The 27,608-nt window shown below is 34.3% G+C and overlaps 1 protein-coding gene and 1 pseudogene across 1 annotated transcript; both read left to right on the top strand.

The window, feature by feature from the left end:
* Window positions 1–8,080, top strand: part of LOC149576654 (DNA mismatch repair protein MSH2-like) — a 45,000-nt pseudogene extending 36,920 nt beyond the window's left edge.
* A 15,468-nt stretch (window positions 8,081–23,548) lies between these two features.
* LOC149576653 (uncharacterized) lies at window positions 23,549–24,102 on the top strand. The gene has a single exon (XM_089818833.1). The coding sequence runs from the start codon at window positions 23,682–23,684 to the stop codon at window positions 23,883–23,885; it is 204 nt and encodes a 67-aa protein (XP_089674959.1). The 5' UTR covers window positions 23,549–23,681; the 3' UTR covers window positions 23,886–24,102.
* The last annotated feature ends 3,506 nt before the right edge of the window (window positions 24,103–27,608 follow it).

Genomic DNA, 27,608 nt, shown 5'->3' with positions numbered 1-27,608 from the left:
TGAGAATATGAGCCATTAATGGACTCTCTCAATAAGAAGCTCTCTTGTTGAGTAGCTTTATCTAAATGGATAGGATGTATGCTCAATATGCTTCCAAAGGCTTCAATGGATGATTGTGAATTTTTGGTGTGGATAGATGGCTTTAGTATGGATTTGGCTCTCAAAATAGCATTATAACTTTACTTCATGGATTGTGTTATTTTGCAAAAGGGAAGGATCCAATTTATAGGCAAGAAGCTTGAGGGTTTGAGGGCTAAGATGCAAGGATGGGAAAAAGCTTATGGAGGGCTCAGATTGCATGAGAGGAGAGCACATGGATTGTGCTTCCTTATAGCCAATCAAGGAGTGACACATGTCACATGGTGAGAGGATGGAGGAAAGGGGAAGGATGAGTCAACAAAGGAGGCTCAAGGGATAAAATTTTCATAAAGACCCTCATAATGATTTGTAAGAGCCATAAAAGGGCTTGTAAGAGTCATTTATGACCTAATGGACTTCATAAAGTTTTATGGTTGAGATATTTTGAGGGTGATGAGAGCAATTTGGACTTGGACTTGATTAGGAAGGTTTTAAGCTTGTTTAGGCTTGTGCAAATGATTAGAGGATGGATTAGGATGGTTTAGGATTAGCTTAGGGATAGGCAAGTGGATGGCATTTAATGAGGGTGGGTGAAGGAGGAGATATTTGTTAACTTTGGCTTGGATTAGGAAGTTTTAACTCATGTTTAGGGAATGTGACATGGTTAGGAGGGGATTAGGATTAGGTTTAAAGACATCTTCTAGAAGAGTCTAGACTTTGGATGAGGATAAAGACTTTCTAGAAGAGTCTTGAATTTCCTAAGATGAGGATGAAGACTTTCTAGAAGAGTCTAGAACTTCTTAGGATGAGGATAAATTAGATTTTTAGGAAATAAATAAAGTTTTATTTATTTCAAGGGTTTGGGTTGAGGAGATATTTATTAAAACTTTTTTAATAAACATGAGGATTAATATTTAATCTTAATTAAATATTTTGAGTTGGGATTAGGGGTAGGAAACGATGAGATTAGCCTTTAATCGAAATTAAAGAAGGATTAGAAGATTTTGGAAGAGGTTATTGGTCATAAGGAAATTGGCCAAGTTTTGGGCAAAAAATAAATTTTTTATTTATTTTAAGATTTTTGGTCAATTTATTAATTAAATAATTAATAAATAAGGAAATAATGTTTAAATAAGATTTAAACATTTTTGGGAGGGATTCCTTAATTAAATATTTTTAATTAAGATAAAGGGATCTAATGGCATAAAAATTAATTAATTAATTAATGATGATGTCATCAGGACTTTTTCAGAAAATAAAAATACTTTATTTTCTAAAGGTTTTTAGGTGTCTACAGTTACAACTTATCACAATTTTCACCCTTCGAAAGAACCGCAACCCTTCAACATTTCTACCCTTTAAAAGAATCACAACCCTTTCGAAGAGTTACAACCCTTTGAAAGATTCACTTCCCTATTTTATTTATTTACGTTCCTTTCTTCTTCATTCCTTCCTCTTTCTTCCTTCCTCTCTCTCACCCTTTCAAATGAACTCTCCTCCCATCTATATCTAATGCTGAGGGAGTCACATTTCTTCATTTCACATCTCTTGACCTTTCATTTAACTTAATTAACTTGTAATTCTTTTATTTTATATTATATTATTTATTAATTTTTACATTTCAATTTTATTTTTTTATTATTAAAACCTATTTTAGAAAGTGGAAATTATAGAATGCACCAAGATTATGCAAATGGCCCCAAAGTTGTATAAAATTAGGCACAACCACTAAAGTGAGCCTAAACTAAGTGTGAAATTGTAAAGGGACAATTTATGACACTACTCAATCAAACTTTGTGAAAATAACACAAAAAACAACACAATGGACCAGTACATCAAGCAAAAAATAATCATACACAAAAGCACAAAGTGAATGGAATAAAGAGGACAAAGGAGTAGGAAGGAAGGGAAGTAGTGGATGGCTTTTTGTCTCATTCAGTAGAGCTTTTCTTGCTATCCTCATCCCTGGCAAGTATTATCTCCCTAAATCAATAAAAGTAATGATGAGAAAAACCTTCAAACTACTTGGAGTGGAAGAATAAACAAGTTACTCACCCATTTGTGAAATCCTCAAAGGTCTCGCTTCTATCTTTTCCATCTCTTCCCTTATTGCAAGAAAAATATGTAGCTTGGCTGAGTTATAAATTTACCTAAGCATCATCATCTCTTAGTATTATTTGAGCTTTTCAGTCACTGAAGGCAAGATGAAAGCTATTTTTGTGTATTAATATTTTCAAATTTCTAGCTGAAGCTAAAGGTGGATTTGTAGGACACCTCCAAGCAAAATGTTAGTTGGCTTACAAGTGTTCTTTCATGGGAGTTCAAATGAATTTATATTTTTCCATTTATCTCATAATTTTTCATATTGTATACTCTTCCTCTCCTAGGTTGTAACCTCATGATTAAGTTTGAGAGCAAACCCAACTTTTCCAATCCACCATATTTCCTCATCATCAATATATTTTCAACATCAATTCTCTTATTTTTATCATTTAATGTTGTTGTATTGTCATATAATGTTTGCACATCTATATAGTATTTATGAAATGTTTCCGCCTATCTGTCACTTTTCCAAGACATCATGGGAGTTGAATGATAGGTAGAGATCATAGGCTAATTGATTTAATAATGGTTCCAATTTCTATATCTTTGAGTTAAGTGTTTCTTGAAGTTGTCCTATTTCAAAAACATTTAATGTTTTTCCATTGGAAGAACATCTTTTGATTTTCCCTTTCAAACACATGGGACTTATAGGGGATGCCCTATTGTGAGCCCTTAGAAAACTTCATAATTTACAACATGGCCTTCATAATTTACAACAGGGTGTAACACAGGCCTATTGGAGTGTGACATATTATGGTGTTCTTTCTTAGTACGGTACAGTTACATGCAAATAATTTGAGAACTCGTTGCCTTCCAACTGTGGAAGTTCCAAGCAAGAAACGTTGCATGCATGATAATCATGAATTTTAATCAAGATGTTGGGATCCCTGAAGAATGAGAATGTTAACCTCAATGACCTATGATAGGTTCACCAATCTTCCAACCTACCGTTGTCAACTCTAATGAACCTCAAACACTTTTGGATTACACCAATAATAGTTGACTTTTCCTCCAATAATAGTTACACCATTCTCCTTGTGACCCATCAAGGGTTCTACAAATAGTACTTTCAGTGATCTTTCTATCCCTTTCAAGAATATGGAAATGTCTTTGAATCAATTAAATTAATTGTCCTTTTTCCTGCAATTGTCTTAAAGCTTAATGCAGTATTGATTTATCCAAATATTAAAAGGATGGATATGTTTTGAGGTACAAAAGATTCATAAATAATGTGAATGTTAAGTATCTGTAACAATGGTGTTGCTTTGTTTTTTCTATTTAAAGAAAAAATCTATTTCAATTTTTAAAAAATATTTTTATCCTTATTTTAATTCATGCATCCTTACCAACTTTTGCATTTTATAATCAGCGAAGTGTGTGTTGAAATGTATAAACACTGGTGTGTTGCTTTAGTTTAGGATGGAATAATGTGTAAGATAGAACTGAAATTTTGAAGGTGTCACCTTGAAAATATGTCCAGTAATAGGTACTAGTATGTTCCATCTTTAACCTTAGAACTCTAAAGTAAATGCTATATTCATGTCAATATATCTTCTTAATATGGTTTGAATAATTTGCACTTGTTTAGAGAAAATAATTTATTTGGTTGTTGAATCATGTCTTCAAAGTTTAAACACTACATGAACAATGTTTAGCATTTTGATTTCTTTCATACAAGAAAAAGAATAATTCGATGCTATAGTTTGTTGCTTTCTAATTTTTACTGATTTGTAGCTTATATTGATGTTTGTGAGACAATAATATTTAAGAGGTACAACTTCAACATGATTTCTATAGATATATTTTGAATTGAGTTATTCAAGTTGACAGATGATAAGATGATCATAGAACTGACTAAAGATTTAATGATATCAGGATTACTATACTGCTCATGGCGATGATGCACTCTTCATTGCAAAAACTTACTACCACACCACAACTGCTCTTCGTCAGTTGTATAATAGACATGATGCTGTCTCAAGTGTGAGAATTAGGAAGAATATGTTTGAAATGATTATTAGAAACTTCTTGTTAGAGAGAATTGATCATACTATGGAGATTTTTGAGGGAAGTGGATCAAATTGGAGGTTGGCAAAAATTGCAACCCCTAGCAAGCTTGGTAGCTTTGAGGACATTTTCTTTGTTAGCAATGACTTGCAAGATACACCAATGATAATCGCTCTTCAATATGTTATTCATGAGAATGATTACCTTGTGGATATGGCCTTTGTTGACCTAACAAAGAGAACTTTAGGCATCATCGTGTTTCTTGATGACAGCTAATACTCAAACCTAGAATCTGCTATGATAGCTCTTGGTTGTAGGGAATGCTTGTTACCTCTAGGCAGTGGAAAGTCCACTGATAATAAATGCTTGCATGATGTATTGGCAAGTTGTAATGTTCTCTTAACTGAAAAGAAAAAATCTGATTTCAAGTCTAGGGATGTTGATCAAGATCTTCGTTGCCTTATAAAATGTTCAATTCAGTCATTGAAGGACATAGTTACAAGTTCAGAGTCTGCTGTTGGAGCTCTAGGGGCCCTCCTCTCTTACACAGATTTTCTTGCAGATGAAAGCAATTATGGAAAGTTTACCATTCAACATTATCACATAGGCAGTTTTATGCGGCTGGATGCTATAGCTTTACGAGCATTGAATATTCTTGAAAGTAAAATAGATGTGTACAAGAACTTTAGTTTATTTGGATTGATGAATAGGACATGTACTAATAGCATGGGGAAGATACTATTGAATAGGTGGCTCAAGCAACTTCTCTTAGATGTAGAAGAGATCAAGTGTAGACTGGATATGGTGCAGGCATTTGTTGAGGATGCAACATTACGCCAAGATTTAAGACTGCATCTAAAAAGAATTGTAGATATTGATCGACTTGTGTGGAAACTAGAGAAGGGTAGGGCCAATCTACAAGTTATTGTAAAGCTCTATCAAGCAAGGACCCTTAAGTTTTAATGTATTTTATTTTTTATACTATGCATTTGCAATAAATGTGCTTTGTGTTTTTCTCTTCCATGATCACATGGATACTTTTGCACTAAATTTATGTGTTTCTTTCACAACAATGACATCGTGCTTTTGAATGAATGTTGATCATTGCTTTATATCTAAATTTATTTGTGTGCTGTGCAATTGCACTTACTGATTAAATGATGTATTTCGTCATCTATGATTGTTCATAGCTATCATTCTAAGCTTGCAATTTGTAGATATCACATCTTTTACAAGATGAGAACTATGGTTTTCAAGCACATAAACTATTTTTGGATTGTTTTTGTTCACTATAGTTATTGTACATGTGACAGACAAGCATATGACTTCTCGTAATAAAAAATTCACTCAAATGATATCAAGGGGACTTTTATTTATTAATTAGGGAAAGATATTTGGATGCCTTTGAACTTTGGACAGATGAACATCATTTGACAAAGTTTGCAACACTTGTGGAGGCTACTATTGATCTTGATCAACTTGACAATGGAGAGTACGTGATCTTAGCTAGTTAGGATCCTAGTTTGACAACACTTAAGAGTGAACGAGATGAAGTGGTAGAACAAATTCAAAAAGTACATCATAAAGAAATAGATGATCTAGATCTTCCTATTGACAAAGCTTTAAAATTGAACAAAGGTACACAATTTGGACAAGAGGAACCAAAAGTGTGGAAGAAGTTGAATACACAGTATATAGTCTTAGAAACATGGAAGGAGGGAGTCAAATTCACAAATGCAAAACTTAAGCGACTTTGGGGAGCAATATATTAAGTTATCAAATGAATCTTCAAGTAGTCAAAGGCAACTTGTTACCCGTGTGGTATAGATAGCAACAACATTTACTGAGGTAAGTTTTTTTAAGTCTATTTTTACCTTATTTACTATTTAATCTTTGTGAGAAATAATTCTATACATAGTCTAATAAAATTTTCTCTGATATTGTGTTCTTTTTAAATATATTTATGGCTTTAACTCGTATGCTTTCACTCGTTGTTGAGTCCAGCATCAATATTTGAGAAAAAATGTGAGTGTGATCCAAACTATTGATGCTGAAAAAAGTTGCATCATTATATCCAAAAGCATTCACTAGAACTATCATGAACTGTGGAAATTTCATGTCTCTTACAATTTTCTGATGATCTTTACCAAAATGAGGGAAGCTTTAATGCCATATTTTATTCAAGGCATTGTCTTTATTATAAGGGGACGCTTGCATGTTGTTTGTCTTTAGAATTTTCATTCTACCTTCTCTAGAATTACTTTAACATTGCATGCTTCCAAATTATAGTGTTGTGATAATGACATCATAAATGCTAGAAGAGGGGCATGATCTAATTAGAAAGAATTAAGCAAAGCACTTGCAAAACTTGAAAAGACCTAATTTAATGCTTGCACAAGGAAGAATTAACACTATATACACTATTCCATCCAACAAAATCCATAAATACTTCTCTATTCACTTCAAAACTTAATAAAAACCAGTAACTGTCACTACACTTCTAGGCACAATCTGGTGTTTCATACTATAGTCGTACAATGGCATTTACCAACTGCACTCACAATCATCAACACAGTAAATAGTGCTGCTATGAATTCCAATTTGAATGCTGCTCCTGCCATTTTTATGACAAGTGTATTTCACAGATGCACAGAGGACCCTAAATAATTATTTAATCTCTTGCCCTCTTTTAGAATGCAGAGGGTGTGAGGTTTATGTTGAGAAGAAGAAGAAAGAAGGGGTGGGGGTATTTATAGTGTGTCCAGCGAACGCGCTTCCCCAAATAAATAATTAACGATTCATGTTTGAAATTTAAAACAACGCTAATTTTATTTATTTTTGTCAAGGACACATCAAGATTCAAAATCCTTCAAAATTTCTAGCGTTTGACAATAACAAATAACAGAGCATGATTACCCTTCATTTTCTGCCGAACTATTAACTACTTCCATTTTAGTTGATTGCAAATCGCCATTAAGAAAAACAGAGCACGATCGCCTTTCTATTTCTCATTAAATTTTTAAGATCTGCTACACCTATTAAATACGGAAACGAAAGTAACAGTAGATTTGCAAATTCTGAAACCTATAACAAATATTTTCAATTACCAATGCCAAATCAAAGATCATCTGACAGAATTTTATTATAGAAAATTAAAAAGTTATAGGATTATGAACTTTTTCTGTTCCTCATTTTAGCAGATTGTAAATTCGGCATTAAGAGCAATCATGTCCTTCTATTTCTGCGGAACCATGCTTTCGTAATTAAATTTTAAAGATCTGTTCCACTTATAAAATACAGATACAAAAGTAACATTAGATCTGCCAAATCTAAAATCTATAACACATATTTTAAATTACCACAGCCAAATGAAAGATCATCTGAAAGAATTTTGGTGTATAAAATAAATAAGTAGAACAATAAACCCAAAATTGTTTACGGATCTAATAAAGGAGATCCATTTATTTTCTACAGACCTAATCAAATAATCTCCCAATATAAATCTGTAACACAAAGCTCTTAGACGTGAAGAGCGTTCTCCAAGGTCACGAAAGAAATCCACTCATTGTTAACCGCTGAAAACATAGCTGTGAAGCTCTGTACTCAATGTAAAAGGCAAGCCATGAAAGCGATGGGAGCAGCGGCTAAACATGGAGTCTTTGCAATAGAATTCGCTGCGCCTGTGATCGCTGATGGAGTAGGCGCCTCCGCTTCCTGTGCATTAACTGCGCTCACAATCATCACCATCATCATTACAACTAAGATTCCCATCAATCTCAAATTCGCTGCTGTTCCTGCCATTTTAACAGATGTTACTTCGCTGATCACAAATTTTCCACACGTCGAAAATGATGTGCACCTCTTTGAACACTCGCAACGATTTGAGATGTAGATGATATGAAGAAGATTGTGAAGATTAAATGAAGAGGCGAAGGATATTTATAGTGCCCTGAAAACGCACTTTTCCAGAAAGAGGCATAAATGAAAGTGTCAAATGTAACGCGGGAGAGAGGGGTTTGTAGCCACGTGGACACGTCTCAAATGGAAAAAATGGACAACACGTAACGTGTTTAATGGTCTTGTGATTTGGTCAATGTAGGATTTCATATCAAAATGTGCCCTCCTCCACACTTATGTGGTGACAGTCATCTGTATGGTAGTAATAACTTCGATGAGTCTGTCAGTTACAGCCCTACCTCCACACCTCTCGCTTGGTGCTCAAATCTTTATGTGCAAGAACTTTTGAGGGCCAAGAGGAGGTTGGAGCTCCTAGAGGCTAAGGAGCAAGAAAGTTACCGCAATATACAAGTGCTAATTGCAACAAATAAAACTCTTGCAGATGATAACAACACTTTAAAAGCTCAAATCTCAACGTTGCAAGAAACACTTTTAGCCGGGAAGCTTGAATGGCAGAATATGAAGGATGAATGGAAAAACCTGAATGTGACATTGGAAACAAACAAGGTCACAGCAAATACCGAGTCATCTCATAATAAGGAGAAAACGATTCTTCACACTAGTTTGCCAGGAAAGGCAGATGGTGAAGAGAAGAGAAGGAGTTTTGCAGAAGTCACCAAAACTTGGGACAAAAACAGCAAACACCCTGATATGGCAAGAGAAGAGGCAAAGATTCGTGTGAACACGCAAGACAAAGAGGTCAAGGAAAGGCAGCTTAGGGCATCCAATATAATTATCAAGGGGATAAAAGACTATGGGGAAGGCGAACATACCCTTGACCTAACGAGGGATTTCCTACAAGATGTGCTGTTGTGGCAAGGACAAATCTGCCAAGCTTGGAGGGTTGGCAAACCACACGCTGAGAGAAATAGGCCAATCAAGGTAGTCATGCTCAGCATTAGCGACAAACAAAATCTACTTAACAAAAAACAACTTTTGTGGGGTTCTCGCTTCGTTTTAGAGGAGGATTTAACTATGAGACAGCAAGTAGAAAGAAGGATGGAAATGGAAAAAATCAGAATAGCTAGAAATGAAGGCAAAAGAGCTTGGATGTTCAAGGGAAAAGCAGTTATTGCTCATTTTGGCCACCGCTACAATGAAGGGCAGCAAGAAGGCAACAAAGGTGCAACAACAAACACCTTAACAGGCAGCGATACAACAAGATCCATAATCACACCTAGCGATAATAACTCAACTTTGAGTCTTTCGCATCAAAATAAATAGCAATCAAGCTTAATCCAGGCGTCCTTAAGTTTAGTTTGTTGGAATTGCAGAGGTTATCCGTGGAGACGTGGGCCTGGGTTAGGGCCTATTGCGGAAGGCAAAGACATTATTTGTCTCATAGAGACACATGAGCATGAGGGATGTAAGACCCCATTGTTTGAAGGCTACTGAAAGATGGCAGTGTGGAATGAGGCAGCGGAAAATGGTAAAGGTTATGGAGGTATAATGGTTCTAGTAAAAGAAAAAGAAGGTCGTGTCATTCAGCTGGAAAAGACTGATTCTAATAAACAATTTATATGGCTCAAAATCGTGAAAAATAACACTCTTCTCAGGATTGCAGCTTGTTACTTTGCTCCACAAGTATCTAAAATTTATAAAAAGTGTGGTTTAGATCACAATGACCCTTATGCTACGTTAAAGAAAGATGTTGCTGTTTTTTCACAACGTGGGGATGTCCTTCTCGTTGGAGATTTCAATGCTAGGACAGCAAATTGGCAAGCAAGTATTTTCAGCTCCGAAGTAAATGATAACCCTATTTGGCTCACAGAAGAGAGAAATCATCCATGGGATAGAATATCCGAAGATGCTAAAGGCTGCAATCATTTTGGGAAAGAATTGATCACTTTGTGTGGCACATTTGATCTAATAATCTGTAATGGTTTGGCTAGATGGGCTAAGTCGGGCAATTTCACTTGCAACACATACAACGGGGCAAGTGTGGTAGACTATGTAATTTGTTCGCAGCATTTGTATAACAATATTGAAGAAGTTGAAATTGGAGAGCACATTTGGGATCTCAAATCAGATCATAGACCACTGTACGTAAATTTGTATTGGGCAAAGGATAGACGGATTGGGGCAAAAATCCAAGGCCCTCAACACCCACCTTCTCAGGGCAGAATTTTGTTAACTTCAGAAAATAGTAACACTTTCAGGGCTGCTCTTGAGGAACTTTGTATGGGACACCCTATGTATAAGCATGGTGTTAATAGTCATGATTTATCAAATCTGATTCACAAGGCTCTTTCAAAATGCAAGAGAGCAAAAAATAAAAAATCTGAAACTAATTGTTTTCCAGCCAATGCATGGTTTGATAAGGAATGCAAGAGGGCTAGGAGAAATCTAAGGGAGTCAAATAAAACTAACCTTGACATTAAGACCTACAAACAGATCCTAAAGAAGAAAAAAATTGATTTTATGTCCACAAGGAGAGAGGAGCTAATTTTCTTGGGCAGAAATAACCCCAAACGTTTTTGGAAAGAACTCCAACCAAGGAGGAAGCAAACTGAAAATAATATTACTGCCACCCAATGGTTTGATTATGCTAAGAAACTTTATGAACAAGAGGGTGGAGTGGGACAGCCACCTTTGGTCAATGATACCACAAATATTTTTACTGTGCAAGAGATAGAGATAGGGATTAAGAAGTTGGGTGGAGGCAAAGCAAAAGACCTTGTTGCGCTTCAAGCTGAATATTTGAAGTGGGGTATGAAAACTCTTGCACCGCACATCACTGAAATCTTCAACAAAATCTGCCAGGAAGGGTTTCCGAAAGATTGGACAATCAGCCTTGCAATACCACTTTTTAAGAGTGGTGATGTTAACAATCCCTCCAACTATAGGACTATAATGATCAATCCTCTCTTTTCTAAACTTTTTGGCAGTATGATAGAAACTAGGATCAGCAAATGGGCAGAAGAAAATCATAAACGTGCTAAAGGGCAAGCTGGTTTTAGGCCAAAGCACTCGACAGTGGATCACTGTGTCACTCTGAGACACATTATTGAAAAAGAGTGGGAGAAAAAAGAAGAGGTTTTTTGTTGCTTTGTTGACTTCAAAAAGGCTTTTGATACCGTTCCGAGAGACAAGCTTTGGTTGAGGATGGAAGAATTGGGGATTCCTAGGCATCTCAGAGCTGCTGCTCATAGAATGTACGAAGAGGTGAAAGTCAAAATCAGAACTTCAGATGGCATTTCAAAATGTTTTAGTAGCGATATCGGGGTCAAACAGGGCTGCCCTTTATCCCCTACTTTATTTGGTTTATATATTGACAAACTGGAAGAGTGGTTAAACACGCAAGAGCGTGAAGGCATTCAGCTAGGGGAATTTGTTATAAAGCTACTCCTATATGCGGACGACCTCATTTTAATTGCCAAATCTGCTTGTGGTTTGCAAGACCATCTATCTTCTCTTGAGCGCTTTTGTAGAATGGTGGGGATGCAAGTCAATATCAGCAAAACCAAGGTTATGATTTTCTCTAATAATAAAAAACAGCATCAACATGAATTTTATTACAATGGAAGTGTTCTCGAAGAAGTTGCGGAATATAAATACGTTGGCATCGATTTCAACAAAAAACTAAGCTGGTCTAGCTGCAGGTATAAAAGGACATTAGGTGGATGGAAGGCTTTCTACGCTCTTCAGAATAGGTGCCGTGAAGCGGAGTTGTGGGATTGGAAAACTATTCAAACCTTGTTTGGTCTTCTTGTGTTGCCAGTTGTTCTTTATGGGTGTGAATTATGGGCCAGCAGCACTACTATAGCACAATGGAAACAAATCGAAGGAATCCAAAAGCGCTTGATTACAAGCAAGTTCAAAATTAAAAGCACTGTTCCATATGACATCATGCTAAGTGAAATGGGGGCTGCGCCTATTGAGGCACTTGCTATGGTTCGCCTTTTAAGCTATCTAAAAAGAATCGAAAAAATGGAAGAGGATAGATGGCCGAAAGTTGTCTTTAGTGACACACTATGTAAGCGAAAAAGCACATGGATGCAACAAAACATCAAGTGGATGAGTAAATGGAATATTCATTTCAATATGTGCCCCACAAGTAATAAAGAAATAAAGGTCTTTGTTATGGAGAAATTCTACAAGAGAAATTGGGGAAGCGAGATTGGGAGGAAGAAACTATATTATATAAATGAGTTCAACCCCACTTGTGATCAACTCGAAAAAGTGTACATAGGAGCCAACATTTCTTGGAGAGCTAAAATTCTTATTGCTCAGCTGAGAACCAACTCTCACCAACTTCGTTGTGAGACCGGGCGTTGGAAGAGGCCAAAGGAGGCTTGGGAAGAGAGAATTTGCAGATTTTGCAATTCTGGGAAAGTGGAAACTGAACAGCACTTTATTCTAGAATGTGAGGCCTACAAGGATAGCAGGGATAAGTTTGCGGATACTATATGTGACAGTTCTTGGCATAACCTGTTCAACGAAGAGTACATTGAGCAATTGGGGGGGCTCATCATTAGTCTACACAAGAGGCGAACAACGCTACTTAAGTCTGCTTGAGTTGTCTTGCTGTCCCATAGGCTATTTTTGGCCTCGTGGACGTTAAAATTTTATCTATCTATCTATCTATCGCACTCTAGGCCGACTAGACAACTTGTGATTCGTTCACACACGACTCTTCGTCTAAAATACACATTTCAGATGGTATAGGGTAAGTGTGTATCATGAATTACAATAGCTAAGCTTGGGTTGTGGTTATGTAGTCATAATTAATTTCATATAGTAATAGATTTTAAATGAATTTTTATTTTAGTTTGATGACACTATCTTATTCCTTGAGCTCTTCTAATATAATTTCAATATTGGCTTCAATTTTTCGCCTTGTATTTGGGGCAAAAATTGTCTCCCTTAAGTCCTCTGTTCTTGGATGGTCAGAGTCAGCTCTAGATTGGATTGTGGCTGATGGTTGGTAATGGTATGGACCTAATATATTCTATTGTTTGATACTTGGGTATCCCTTTCTCTATTGATCCATCAACTAAAGATATGTGGGTTTGGCTCTATGAAAAGATTTTAAAGAAACATGCGATGTGGCAAACCCACTATTTGTCCTTGGCAAGCAGACTTTAGGTTGTCCAAAAAGTTTTATCATCTCATCACGTTTATTTTTCTTCAACTTGGCTATGTACTAACTACCAATTTGATAAGACAAACAAAATCTTAAGGGATTTCCTTTGGTCAGATGGTTTGGATAATAAAAAAAGGCACTATGTTAATTGGTGGGCTAGGACTTAGAGATATCAAGTTGCATGGAATTGCACTTGCATCTAAATGGATTTTAGAAGGTATAGATGGAAATGAGCCATAAGAGATAATACTTAGGACCAATATTGTTTATTCCTCCATTGGTAAGGGGAAATAGTGGAAAAATATTCCATTCCTTGATCTGTTGTTGGGAGACTTTACACTAAAAATCTTTGGATCTAAGGTGTTCGCTTCATTATGGAAGGCATGGTGCCATGCAATGAACTTTTTTCCAGGCAAAGGAATTGTAGGACCCTACCCATCATATGCAATAGTTGATAGGTCTGTTTGGTGGGAGCTTTACCTAAATGACAAGCCTTTGGCTTTGACATAGAACTACTCTACTAAACATTGGAACATGTGTGAAATCTCAAAAATCAAATATTTATTGAACAATAATGAATTGAGCTATTTTGGAGGAGATTAGAAATATGTTTGATATACCAAATTCCCCAAAAAAGGCATATACTATAATTACTAAAGCACTTGGTTGTTCTAAATTTAAATAGATAGTTGACTCAACATCTTGTACTAAGCAAGTTAAATGAGTTGATGGCACTTGTTTACATGATGTTTTTATTTTTGATAAATACTTTTTTGCAAGATGTTGCAACAAAAAAATTATATAAAATGTTTATTATGGATCCCTCCATTTCTCGATGAGTGGTTCAAGGTTGGGGCTTTAATTGGCCATTTTTTGATTGATCTTTCTTTTTTCAAAAATTTTAGAAGTCACATGTTGAACCTAAGAAATTATGTTTGAAATGGATGGTGTTGCTTCAAAAGCTTTCTATAGGATGAACTCTTGAATCATTAGGTGTCTCCAATATCAAGTGCGGTTTTTTGGTTGAGGTTGAATCTTTTAAGCATTTTTTTTAAAAATGTGAATCTTCTCGTAATACTTGGTCAATATTCCTTGGTTACCCATTTTATGGAATAAGCTTCCTGGTCTTACTTGGAGTGAAATTCTTGATGGCTATGTGGATTCCTTTGGGTCTAAATTTAATGAGTTTTGGTCTGTGTTGACTACTGATTTATTGTGGTTTCTATGGAAGGCTAGAAATGAGGAAGTGTTTCAAAGGAAGGGTAGGATGTTAATGTTTTTAGCGTCGGAAGAAGCCAAACATAATATACTAATAGCACTGGCATAGCACTATTATATGTGTATACAATACAAGGATCTATGCACACATATATGTGTATATATTCTCAATCTACATACACACATATGTATGCTTACATCCTTGTATTCTTATACCCGCTGTCGATATCTCAGAAATCAATGTGTTATACTTGCTCACTGTATCAACAGTGAATATGTTATTAATGTTGTATCAATAGTGAATATGTTAAATTAATGTTGTATCAATAGTGAATATGTTATTAATACTATCTCAGATTATGCTTATTATCGACATCACCAACTAGATCATTGGTATCTCAAAGTTAATGTGATTTGACACTGATGTTAATACCTTTTTATCGTGCCTTGATTATATTATTGGCACCAGCACTTGTTATCATGCCTTGATTATATTATCAGCATCGACAGTTGTTACGTGCCTTGATTATATTATCGGCACCGACATGAATTATCATGCCTTGGTTATACATTTGCATTTGTTTGTATTAACAAACATGCCTCCAAAGAGGCATGTCTCTACGTGGCCTTTTGGCCACATAGAGACATGACTCTTCGGAGTCATTTCCCTTTCTCACCTTCTATAAAGGGAGTCACCACTACAGGTAAAGCATCACACACATACATCTGAGTACCTACAGTCAGTGACTATCAAATACATTGCTCCATATTATCACCTGCATGTTAGCAATTATTGTTACTTAAAACTTCAATATTACTGCTGCTGTTGAAGAAGATATACATTCAGATATCATTGAGTTTGCTATCAAAAGGAATTCAAAGATATTCTACATCATTCAAGTAAGGTACTTTTTGCATATATTTAATTGTAATAGTTTATCTATCAGAGATCCTTATCCTTAGCATGGTATCAGAGCTTAACTGATGAGAAAACTATTACAAATATTAATTCTAAATCTGAGTCAAAGTTAAAGGAGAAGAAAAGTTTTTAAAGCATTAAAATGGTAAACCACTTAAGAATTGAGGATAGACTAGATGGAGCATCTAATTTTTCATCTTGGAAAACAAGGCTATTAATAATTCTAAGATAGATGGAATTAGAAAATCACATTGAATCAAATTTACCTATGCCTGATAATGAATCTGAGAAAACAACATGGAAAAGGCATAATAATAAGGCAATGAAAATAATCATAGATTTAGTAAAAGATCATATACTTCCTTCTATAGCCAATCTTAAAACTGCATTTGATATGTTCTCCACTATTCAAAATACTTTTGAAATCAATAATACAAGTAGATTGCTAATTCTAAAACAAGATCTACTTTACATAAAAATGAAAAATGGAGAATCCATTACCTCTTACTTCCTTAGAATTACTGAATTAAACGATCAACTTGCTACTATGCAAAGTCAAATGGATGATAAGGAATTAAATATGATTGCCCTTAGAGGTCTTCCACTATCATGGGAATCTTGCATAAGAGGTTTAAGCTCTCATCCTGAACTTCCAAAATTTGATCAACTAAAGAATGAATGCACTCAAGAGGAGTCCAGATTAGCATCCAGAGGTTTAATTTCAAATCAAGATGGTGATATCCAAGCACTGTATTCCAAATCAAATAAGAAAAGAAAGTTCAAGCATAACAAGAAGGACAACAACAAAAAATACAAATCTCACAAACATCGTGACTGGTCCAAAGTAAGATGTTTCAAATGTGATAAGCTTGGTCATTCCTATACTATGTACCCTAAAAAGCAGAAAATTCAAGCAGCATTAGCAGAAGTTAAAGAAGAAAATAGATAAAGAAAATTATGCTTTTATAGTAGCTCTCTCAAGTGAGTTAAGCTCCAATCACAACACCTAGATCATAGATAGCAGAGCTTCTCATCATATCTTCAGATTTAAGGATAAGTTTTAAACCCTTTCAAATCATGAATTAGAAGAAGTAACTATTGGAGACAATTCCTCTCGCCCAATTAAAGGAATTGGTACTTTTTCTATTTGACTGAATTTTGATATCACTCTTCAACTCAAGAACGTTCTATATGTGCCAGGGATCAAAAGAAATCTTGTCTCCATCTTCGGACTTGTTGATCAAGGGTACAAAATTACACTTCAAGGAGATAGAGTCCTATCTTGCACTAAGAACTCATCTATCAAGAAAGCTATATCCATTGGAGTAAGGGATGGAAGTCTTTATAAGCTTTGTAATTATCAAAATCCAAAGTTAAACTTAACTCTAAGTAATAATAAGGTAAATTCCATTGAAATCTAGCATAGAAGACTAGGTCACCTTAACTTTCGAACCTTATCTTCTATAAGTAAAATTGTAAAAGGGCTTCCAAACCTAAAATAAAATCATTCAAATATTTGTAAAGGGTGTATCTTAGGTAAGAATACTAAACACTCCTTTCCTAATAGTGTTCTCTAAAAACATACTTGAATTGATTCATACAGATCTTTGTGGTCCTATGTTTGTCCCCTCCCTTAATGGATGCCAATTCTATGTAATTTTCACTGATGACTACTCTAGAAGGACATGGATCTATTTTCTAAAACATAAGGATTCATCTGAGGTCTTATCCAAATTTAAAGAATTTAAAGCCTTAGCGGAAAATCAATCAGGACAAAAGATCAAAACCCTTAGGTCTGACAATGGTGGTGAGTTTACATCTGATATTTTTAAGAACTTCTGTATAATTTTTGTTTGGATTAAGAGGGAGTGTTGTGTACCTTATAATCCTCAACAAAATGGAATAGCTGAAAGGAAAAATAGATCTATTGTTGAGTCAGCCAGGGCCATGTTACATGATCAAAACCCTCATTACTCCTTTTGGGCTGAAGCATCCAATACTGTTGTCTACATTCAAAATCATTGTCCTCACTCTATATTGGAAAAAATCACTCCAGAAGAAGCATTTGCCAGTGTTAAACCAGATCTAAGTCACCTAAGGATATTTGGATGCCCCATCTATATTCAGATTCCAAAAGAAAAGAGAACCAAATTAGAGACTTCTAGGAAAAAGCGAATATTCATTGGTTATAGTGAAAATTCAAAAGGGTACAAGATCTACATTCCTTGACAAAGAACAATTGAGATCAATAGAGATATCATATTTGAAGAAACATTGCCTTCAAAATTTCTAGTAATAGTGATGAATCCATTTTAGAAGAAGATCAAGCTACTGAAATTGAGAGGGAGGATAATTCTGACATATCTTCCATGTCTAACCATACAGAATCTAAAAATATCAACCATACCAATAATAAGAGAACCCTTTGGGCCAGGAAAATGTTAGCTGAAAATCAAGTTGAACCAGATGATGTAATTCAAGAAAGCAAAAGAACTAGAAATCAATCCTATTATGTTGCACTGCTATCTGAACTCATAAAATTTGAACCTATCAATGTTAAAGAAGCACTTTCACATCAATCTTGGAAGGAAGCCATGATTGAGGAATATAACTCTATATTGAGGAATGATGTATGGAACATTGTGCCAAGACCCAAAAACAAATCTGTTGTTTCTTCCAAATGGTTGCTGAAGATTAAACATGGTGCAAACGACAGTATTGAAAAATACAAGGCAAGATTTGTAGCCCGAGGTTTCTCTCAAAAGGAAGGAATTGATTATGATGAGACTTTTGTCCCTATTGCCAGTTATAATTCAGTTAGAACAATCCTAGCTATTGCTGCATTTAAAGGATGGAAAGTACATCAAATGGATGTCAAAACAATGTTTCTCAATGGGAAGATTGAAGAATACATTTATGTTGAACAACCATAAGGGTTTAGTATTTTTGATTGCAAGACTCATGTTTGTAAATTGAAGAAAGCACTCAACGGTCTTAAACAGGCTCCTAGAGCCTGGTATGAAAGAATAGATAATCATTTACTAAAACTAGGATATGCCAAAAATGAAGTTGATCCAAATCTATACTTCAAAACTGAAGGTGATGATATGGTTATCTTTGTATTATATGTTGATGATTTGCTAATCACAGGTGATGAACATCTTATAAAGAAATATAAACAAGATCTCTCTGCTGAATTTGAAATGAAGGATCTAGGGTTACTTTACTACTTTCTAGGGTTAGAAATCTGGTAGCTAAACAACTGTATTATACTTAATCAAGAAAAATATACAGTTGATATATTAACCAAGTTTGGAATGTTGGAATGTAAACTAGCTACTACACCTATGGAGATAAACCTACACAAACTAAAGGATGATATGAATGAATCAGAAGATGTGGATCCTACCTATTACAGACAAATTATTGGATCCCTAATGTATCTGGTTAATACCCGTCCTGACATATGTTATGTAACTCATACCTTGGGTCAGTTTATGTGTGCACCCAAGAAGATACATTTGCAGGCAGCTAAATACATAATGAGGTACCTAAAAGGCACTATTGGAATGGGAATCAAATATGACAAAGTCAATCTTGAGCTAACTGGATACTCTGATTATGATTGGGCTGGAATTTCTATTGAGCGCAAGAGCACTTCAGGATACTGTTTTAGTCTTGGATCCGGCATGATTTCTTGGTCTAGTCGAAAGAAAACTTTAGTAGCTCTGAGTTCTACTAAAGCAGAATACATTACATCTTCCTTGGGTGCTAGAGAAGCAATATGGCTACGAAAATTGCTATCGAATCTCTTCAAAGAATATTTGAAGCCCACTGTGATTTATTGTGATAATCAAAGCTGTATTAAGCTCTTTTCTAATCCAGTTTTTCATAATCGCTCCAAACATATTGAGATTCTATTTCATTACATCAGAGATATGGTGAATCGAGGAGTTATTCATCTGGAATACATATGTACAGATGAACAAATAGTTGATATCCTTACCAAGCCTCTTGCTAAAGTAAAATTGAAACACTTCAGAGAGAAACTTGGTATTGATTTATTGTAATGATCATTTTTTGAAATAAAATATATTTCATTTGAGTTTATGCTTCTATTGTTTATTTAGTAACATTTAATAGGTGATGAAAGGTGACGATCTTTCATTTAAGGGAAATTATTTATAAGGTGACGATCTTGTAAATAATAAACCTTTGTGTATATTATGAGAGCATCTCTAGACATTGCTTAAGTGCAAGTAGAGATTATCTATGCATCTCTAGACATTGCTTAAGTGCAAGTAGAGATTAAGTGTGCATCTTTAGGCATTTCTTAAGCACAAGTAGAGATTCTTTTCATACTGTGATAACTATGTGATGATTCTGAGCTATTGATGTTTTCTTCTTCCTAGCTAAAGAGGGAGTGTTAATGTTTTTAGCATCGGAAGAAGCCAAACATAATATATTGATAGCATTGTCATAGCACAATTATATGTGTATACAATACATGGATCTATGCACACATATATGTGTATATATTCTCAATCTACATACATACATATGTATGCATACATCCTTGTATTCTTATACCCACTATCGATCTCTCAAAAATCACTGTGTTATACTTGCTCACTGTATCAATAGTGAATATGTTATTAATGTTGTATCAACAATGAATATGTTATTAATGCTATCTCAAATTATGCTTTTTATTGGCATCACCAACTATATCATTGGTATCTTAGAGTTAATGTTATTTGGCACTGATGTTAGTACCTTGTTATCATGCCTTGATTATATTATTGGCACCGGCACTTGTTATCATGCCTTGATTATATTATTGACACCGGCAGTTGTTATCATGCCTTGATTACATTATCGGCACTGACAGTAATTATCGTGCCTTGGTTATACATTTTCATTTGTTTGTATTAACAAACATGCCTCCGAAGAGGCATGTCTCTACGTGGCCTTTAGGCCACATAGAGACATGACTCTTCAAAGTCATGTCCCTTTCTCACCTTATATAAAGGGAGTCACCACTGCAAGGAAAGCATCACACACATACATCTAAGTACCTGCAGTCGGTGACTATCAAATACATTGCTCCATATTATAACTTGCATGTTAGCAATTCCTGTTATTTAAAACTTCACTATTACTGTTGTTGCTGAAGAAGATATACATTCAGATATCACCAAGTTTGCTATCAAAAGGAATTCAAAGATATTCTACATCATTCAAGTAAGATACTTTCTGCATATATTTAATTGTAATAGTTTATCTATCAGAGATCCTTATCCTTAACATAGGAGACTTACTGAGTTTGATTTAAAAATCCCACATTCTCTTATTATGTCTCAGGTATCTTTGTCCTTGAAGATCTCAATGAGCTAATTCATTAAGTTGGTTAAAGAAGGCTTGGTCCTTATTCATTAAGACAATGTCAAAGCTATACAATACCTGGAGCTATATAGATCCCTGTTGAATATTTAAGATCTTGAGAAAGTAGAAAGTATGTTACAACAATTATCTCTCTCAAATTATGTTACTGAGCCTCTTTATGTCCATAGTGAAGATCATGCAGCTAAACCAGTCCGAGACATTATTTCTAAGGCCAATGAATATGAGGTAGTGAGATGGAATGTCAAGTTATTGAATGTTCAAATGCTTAAGGATATGGAAGCCAATGATGGCTAGGGGGTTTAAGTCTAGTTAAGAACAATTCGTATTCATGTTTTAATAGTACTACAACATTATCAGATAGTCTTATTATCTCTGGAGTTATCAATTAGTCTACAATCATGTGAATTTTTTTGTCTACCAAGCCCTCTTCACCCCCAGTTTTGTATTTTGTTATGTTTGGGGGGAGCTATTAGATGACTCAAGTAAGGTTTAGGGTACATTGAGTCTTCAAACAATATCGAAACAAGATCTATTACTGACTTATGTTGTTCTTAGTTTATATTGACTATTCTAATATTAATAATTATTGATTTTTATTGTTGTCTTTGTATACTAATAATTTTTTATATCTATTTTATTTTATTTTCAAGTAGTAAAGGTTAATATTGTGCAAGCAACAATAAAAAAGTGGTACAAACTATTATGCAAGCAATAATCTAATATAGAAATTGAATTTTGATAATTGAGATTCAATTACCATTTGCACACTCTGAAGAATTGATTTTAAAAGATTAAGGTAGTTATTTATGAGGGAAAGATCAATTCATTGGAATGTGTGAGGATAGATATTAGATGGGATTCAATAGGTAGTGAAAATAGGTGAATACGTGCAAAGGGGAGCAGAATGGAGACATATATTCAATTAGATCGTAAGTCAAATTTCATGTGAGACCATATTACTTATCAATATGATTACTTTAGACCATTTCATCAAAATGAATACAATTAAATGGAAAACATCATGTGACTATAATATTTCTTACCATTTGAATACTTCTTTTGATCAAACTAATGAAATAATTGGAAAATATCATATTTTCAATTTAATATTGGGGAGGAGTAGTAGTTACCACCCAATGTTCCAAATATCACACACTCCTCACTCACCCAACTCTAGGATAACCAACTTTAAAAAAATCACAAAATGATAACTACAAATCCATTAATAAATTTCACATGTACGCATAGTTGTTCACTAGAAGCCCAACACTTACATTTTTTGAGCTTTAATTAAAGGAGTTGTGCAACTATATTGATACACATAGAGCACATCCATCGTGACATTTATAAATAAGCATTGACAAATTTTGAGGTGGTTAAACTACACTGTTTTTGGGGCATCTTTTAGTAGGTATTGGGGTACACTTTAGAATGACCACTTTTTTCTTATGTGCATAATAGATCTCTCAATGTGTATCATCACAATTAAGATGACATAAAAATTAATTAGCATTAGCTCCTTGCTTGCCCAACCTCATAATAAATAACTTTAAAATAATTACAAATGGTAACTAAAAGTTCACTCATAAATTGCACATGTATCGATAATCTCCCACATGTACTCCAATATCTAGAATTTTCACACTTTAATTGGAGGAGTTGTGCAACTTTATTTGTACCTATATGGCATGACTACTAAGACATTTGTGCATAAGTATTAACATTTTTTCCAAGTTGTTAAAGTGCACAATATTTGGAACACCTTTAAGTGGGTGTTAGGTGACACTTTGAAATGACCAATTTTTAAACCCTTCCATGCATAATGATTCTCACAACGTGTGTTGTTACTACCCAGAAGGTAAAACAATGGTTATGAGCACTTAAGTTTCTTAGAAAGGCAACTAAAAAATCATCAAAAAACCCTATTTAGAAACAAATATTAAATAGAATGCAAAAAAATGTTGATAGATATTCCTTGAGGTGTGAAATAGTTAGACAAGCAACACCTAAATAAAAAGTGGGAAATGAGAGTTTCTCTATTTTGTAACACAATAGAATGCTTTGTCCATAGGATTTTGTTTAGTAGTTATAATTTTGCTTTCATTACTAGTAGTTGGGATTATATTTTAGATTATATCTCGTTTAGTAGTTTGGGGAATCAATATTTGATATTAAGGAAAGAGTTGTCAATACGCTAGTAGTTTTGTTTTGAAGCATGTGTTATGAAAGAATGGTTTATCCATAGTATTGTACATAAGACCAACCCCTTGTTTTTTAATTGATTTTAATGTAAAAAAAAATATAAAAATAAAGTGACATTTGTGATAGAATGTGTGTCATAAAGACATTCTATAAAAAGATAATTTAAATACTTTATTAAAAAATCAAATATGACCAAATCAACAAACCTACTTATTACAATTCATATAAAACAATAAATCTAAAAACATACAAATTGTTTCAATAACTTTGGTACCTAATTAAGTCCCACAAACAACTTTAACCTTGTGGACATTATTATTATTAAATTAAGGATTCAGTCAATTTGGAAGAACTAGAGTACAACCCAACTCGGCTATTGACTCGAAAGGCAATTACCTAAACAGCACGCGCCATTGACAGAATTCGCGCTTCCCGCAATTCACGGATGCTGAATTTGTCGTTCACGCGACTTTTTCTCCATACCAAACTTGAGCCGTGTTTACTTGGGTACGCTCCACATTTCCCCATTTTTCCTGCTTACTCTTTCCTGGGCGGCAAAGAAAGAAACACTACACATATAAATATCCCCCGCCTCTTGTAACAAACTCCACACCCTTTGCATTTCAAAACAGAGCAACAGATCAAAGAGGTGCATTTATTCTTTTGGCTAATCTCTGCATCTGTGATTTATATCATCTCATTAAAATGGCAGGAGCAGCATTGAAATTGGAGTGCATAGCAGCAGTATTTACTGTGTTGATGATTGTGAGTGCGATTAATGCACAGGAAGCGGAGGCGCCCAGTCCATCAGCGATCACAGGCGCAGCTAATTCCATTGCAAAGACTCCATCTTTAGCCGCTGCTCTCATGGGGTCTTTCATTGCTTTCACGGCCTGCCTTTTCTACTGAGGCGTTCAGCGTATGGATTAATGTAGCACATCACTTTTCACTTGTGTTACCTTGTGAATTTAGTATGACAATGACTGGATTTTGTTCCTAGGCATCTTGTTTTGCTGGCCAAGAACAGTTCTCTTCTTCAATGATTTGTAGCACATATTTTTAGGAGAATATTTGATTTCATCAATTATTCCTTTGGAAAATAAACTAAGTAAACATTGGGCATTTATTCTTGTTTCTTATGAATAATAATAATATTATTAATTAAGCTGAGAGGCTTTCTACGGTGGTAGCAATCTTCAATGTAAACAATAAGCACTTTTCAAAAAGTTTGACAAGCATTTACCTGTTTGTAATGTGAGGTTGAAATAAAATTTAAAGAAATAAAAAATAACAGTGGATCAGTTACATACCGCCATAGGTTGCATGTTTCGATTTGTTTCTTTAATAGACTCATCAGTTACAAGCCAAGAATGATTTGGGAATACAGTACCAACAAGCAACTCATCGGGCGGGTGATTTTCTGATCCATCGGTGTAGAGTCACACGAAGATGTGTCCTTTCAAGATTTGTAGGCCCTGGTAAGAAGCCAATGATCGAAGTCAGTTTAAAGGCGAGAAGAAGCATCTTGTTGTAGAGGAGATTTCCTTCCATAGTGCTCCTCAAGATGAATGAGATTGCTGAGGCTAATTTGGGGCAAACTGTTAAAGACATTGTTATTGTTGTTTCGGCCTACTATAATGACTTATAGCGGTAAGCCACAATGTACGAGTAAACACCTTGCAGGAGAAGTTTTTGGTATAAATATGAACAAAAGCTGCATATGTTTTTCTCAAGGTCACTGGGAGATAGGGAGACTTCGAGGTCTCCGGTACTAGTACGACAAATTTTCAAATAGGAGACAGGGGTACTTGGAGATGGCAATTTTTTTATTTTTATTTTTTTAATAGTTTAAGGAGTCTAATACTAAAAGTAAATACAAAATTTGAAAATAGTAATAATATAAGACTAAAAGACTAAAGTAAATAATAATAGTAATGTCACATTAAAAATTAAAATAGACTCAAAGTCAAAGATTTCAAAACTCACATGATCACAATATTGTATCTCATAGACATATTTGTTTTTCGAATGTTGCATATGATCACCATCATATCAAATTGATAATCGCTAAGATTATCATTACATATTCAAATTTTAAATTAAAAAAAGTATAGTTTGATGCTGAATTGCCGATATGCAAAAAAAAATGAACACTTTGTACAATAAACAAAAAATAGAAATATATCTAGTATTAGTATGTCGATGGTACTATCATCTACTCCACAAGGTTGTGATCATCCATCTCAAGGTCTTCAACTATCATGCTCTCCAAAAAATTAGCACTCTCCAAAAATATTTTAAATGATTTAATCATTTAAATTGTCGAAAAAAGTAATTTATTTAAAGTGTCTCTAATGTTTTTAAAGTTATTAATTTTAATAAAATATTTTAAATGATTTAATCATTTAAATTTTCGGTGGTCTTAATTTTTGCATTAAAAATATTAAAATGAGGGCTAAAATATATAAAATTATTTAATATTATATTTTATTAGGAGACTTCGGAGAGACTTCAATTTTTGGATTAGGAGACAGGGAGATTTCAGGAGACTTCGTCATGAAGTCTCCAATCTTTTTTGAGGTCTCCGGAGACGCGAAAAGTCTCCGAGACGCATCTCAATCTCCAAGACGCGACTTTTAGGGGGGAGACGGGTCTCCCTGTAACCATGGTTATTCTATGTGTTGGTAGCAGTATCTAAAAGGAATTAAAATTAATAAATTTTTTGGATATTTTTAAGAGCATATGGTTTGTTCTCTTCACTTGTAAAAATTAAACAACTTAGATATCTGAAACCAAACAAAGTTCAATTGATATCAATTTTTTTAAAAATTATTTTAAATAAACAAAAACATAATTTAATATACATTTTACACTAACAAATATTAGATATTGTGATTATATAATTTGAAATGCTAGTGTAAAAATAAGGTAATTAAATGAAGAATTGATTTCTAATTATATAGAGTTAAAGATGGTTAGTATAATTAAATTTTGATAAAGTAGATAAATAATAAAGTTAATACTATAATGAAAGAAATAAAATTGTAAAAATAGATTTTAAAAATTAGAATCAAATGTTAGATATTATATCAAATTTTAAAATTAGCTTGAAATTTACAAATTTGGACAAATCTTAAACTAATACAATCAAACCTATAAAACAAAAAACTAAAAGAATGCTAGGCAAGAGCCTACAACACAATGGTAAATTGTGAGCCTCTTATTGAAGAGGTCTTGGGTTCAAATATATTCGCAATTATACTTAATAAATAATAATAATAATTAATTAATTACAACACATCATAATAATTGATCTTGGTTTTGGCTTCTTACCGATCTAAAAAAAAAAATTAACTTTATAAATAAAATCATAGAGTGTGACAATGGGATGAGGGTTAGACATGAAGTAAATACTATGAGAGATTGTGAGAGATAAAGATACATGAGATCACTAGTACATTTGTATCCATTTTTCGACCAACACTATGAAACCTCTTTATTTTTTGTTTTCATTCCCGTGTTGGTCACAATTCGCCCCCCCCCCCCCCCCCCCCCCCACAAATCAAAATTTCAACCAACATCAAATTACCCAAAGTGGGTCATAACAAATTATGACTAACCAACTTTGGATAAAGTTAATGCAAAGACTAGAAATGCCAAATATGTTTGCCCGCATTTTCTGAACTTGGGTGAGTGCAGTTGGATTGGCATTTCACATAGGGTTTGCCCACATTTTCTGAACTTTGGTGAGTGCAGATATCAAATTGGCATTTCTCATAGGGTTTTCCCATGAAATTTTTTTCTTGTAGGTGCCCTATGTCGACTTGGTCTAGTGTGGAACCATTCTTTCAATAATAGCTACGACCAACAGGTGAGAGTGAATAGCATTCAAGCAGTTGACCAGAGCCTGCATCAAATACTTGTTTCTCATTCTCATCAACATGACACACACATGAGATTAAGATAACTGGTCCTCAAGTTGCAGTGCATTTGCTTCCCAATGAGAATGAATTAGGCCATTGGGCATTCTTTTCTTATATAGTGTCCCTTGCCTGTCCGCATATAGGAGTATTGCACCTGCTTCCACTTTTATTAAAAGGTAAAATAGTATAGTTGTTGTGTTTTCATCATCCATTTAAGGGGAAAACTCCTTGTTTGGAAGCAGTCTATTTAGCTTAAAGAAGATCTAACATAAACTTTTCCAATATTGTATATAAAGCTGGATAAGTTGCTTCAAGATAGTTCAAAGAGTATAAACATAATTCATAAAGTTGAACCGGTCAATACGTTCTTGAATCAGATGCAAACAAACAAAATTGTTTTCCCAAATTGGAAGTAGCAGTCTAGAACAGTAGTTGAACAGAACATAACTTAATGGGAAGGATTGGTTCACAGTTGATTTCAAGGTTTGGGTGTTTGTAAATTGATTATTACAGGGTTTACCATGCGATATTTAAAAGTGGGTCCTTTGTCCTAAAGGAGAAATTTTGCATTTTCAGGGCACACGACTCTTATTGACCTAGTTAAGCATTTGTGAGCCATCAAAGATCATTATTCAACATAAAACAAGCGAGGCTTCGACGTGGGCTTGTTGGATAAGGTATGCACGATTGGAAGACAAGGAACTCTTTT

This window comes from Cupressus sempervirens, chromosome 1 (assembly GCF_028749045.1).
Source record: "Cupressus sempervirens isolate cs-2001-9-10 chromosome 1, ASM2874904v1, whole genome shotgun sequence".
In the NCBI taxonomy this organism is placed as follows: domain Eukaryota; kingdom Viridiplantae; phylum Streptophyta; class Pinopsida; order Cupressales; family Cupressaceae; genus Cupressus; species Cupressus sempervirens.
The sequence above is the reverse complement of the archived record's forward strand: the minus strand, read 5'-3'. Positions and strand labels throughout refer to the sequence as shown.

Coding starts and splice junctions, on each gene's coding strand:
- LOC149576653 (XM_089818833.1), top strand. CDS start 23,682: ATGGCAGGAGCAGCATTGAAATTGGAGTGCATAGCAGCAGTATTTACT.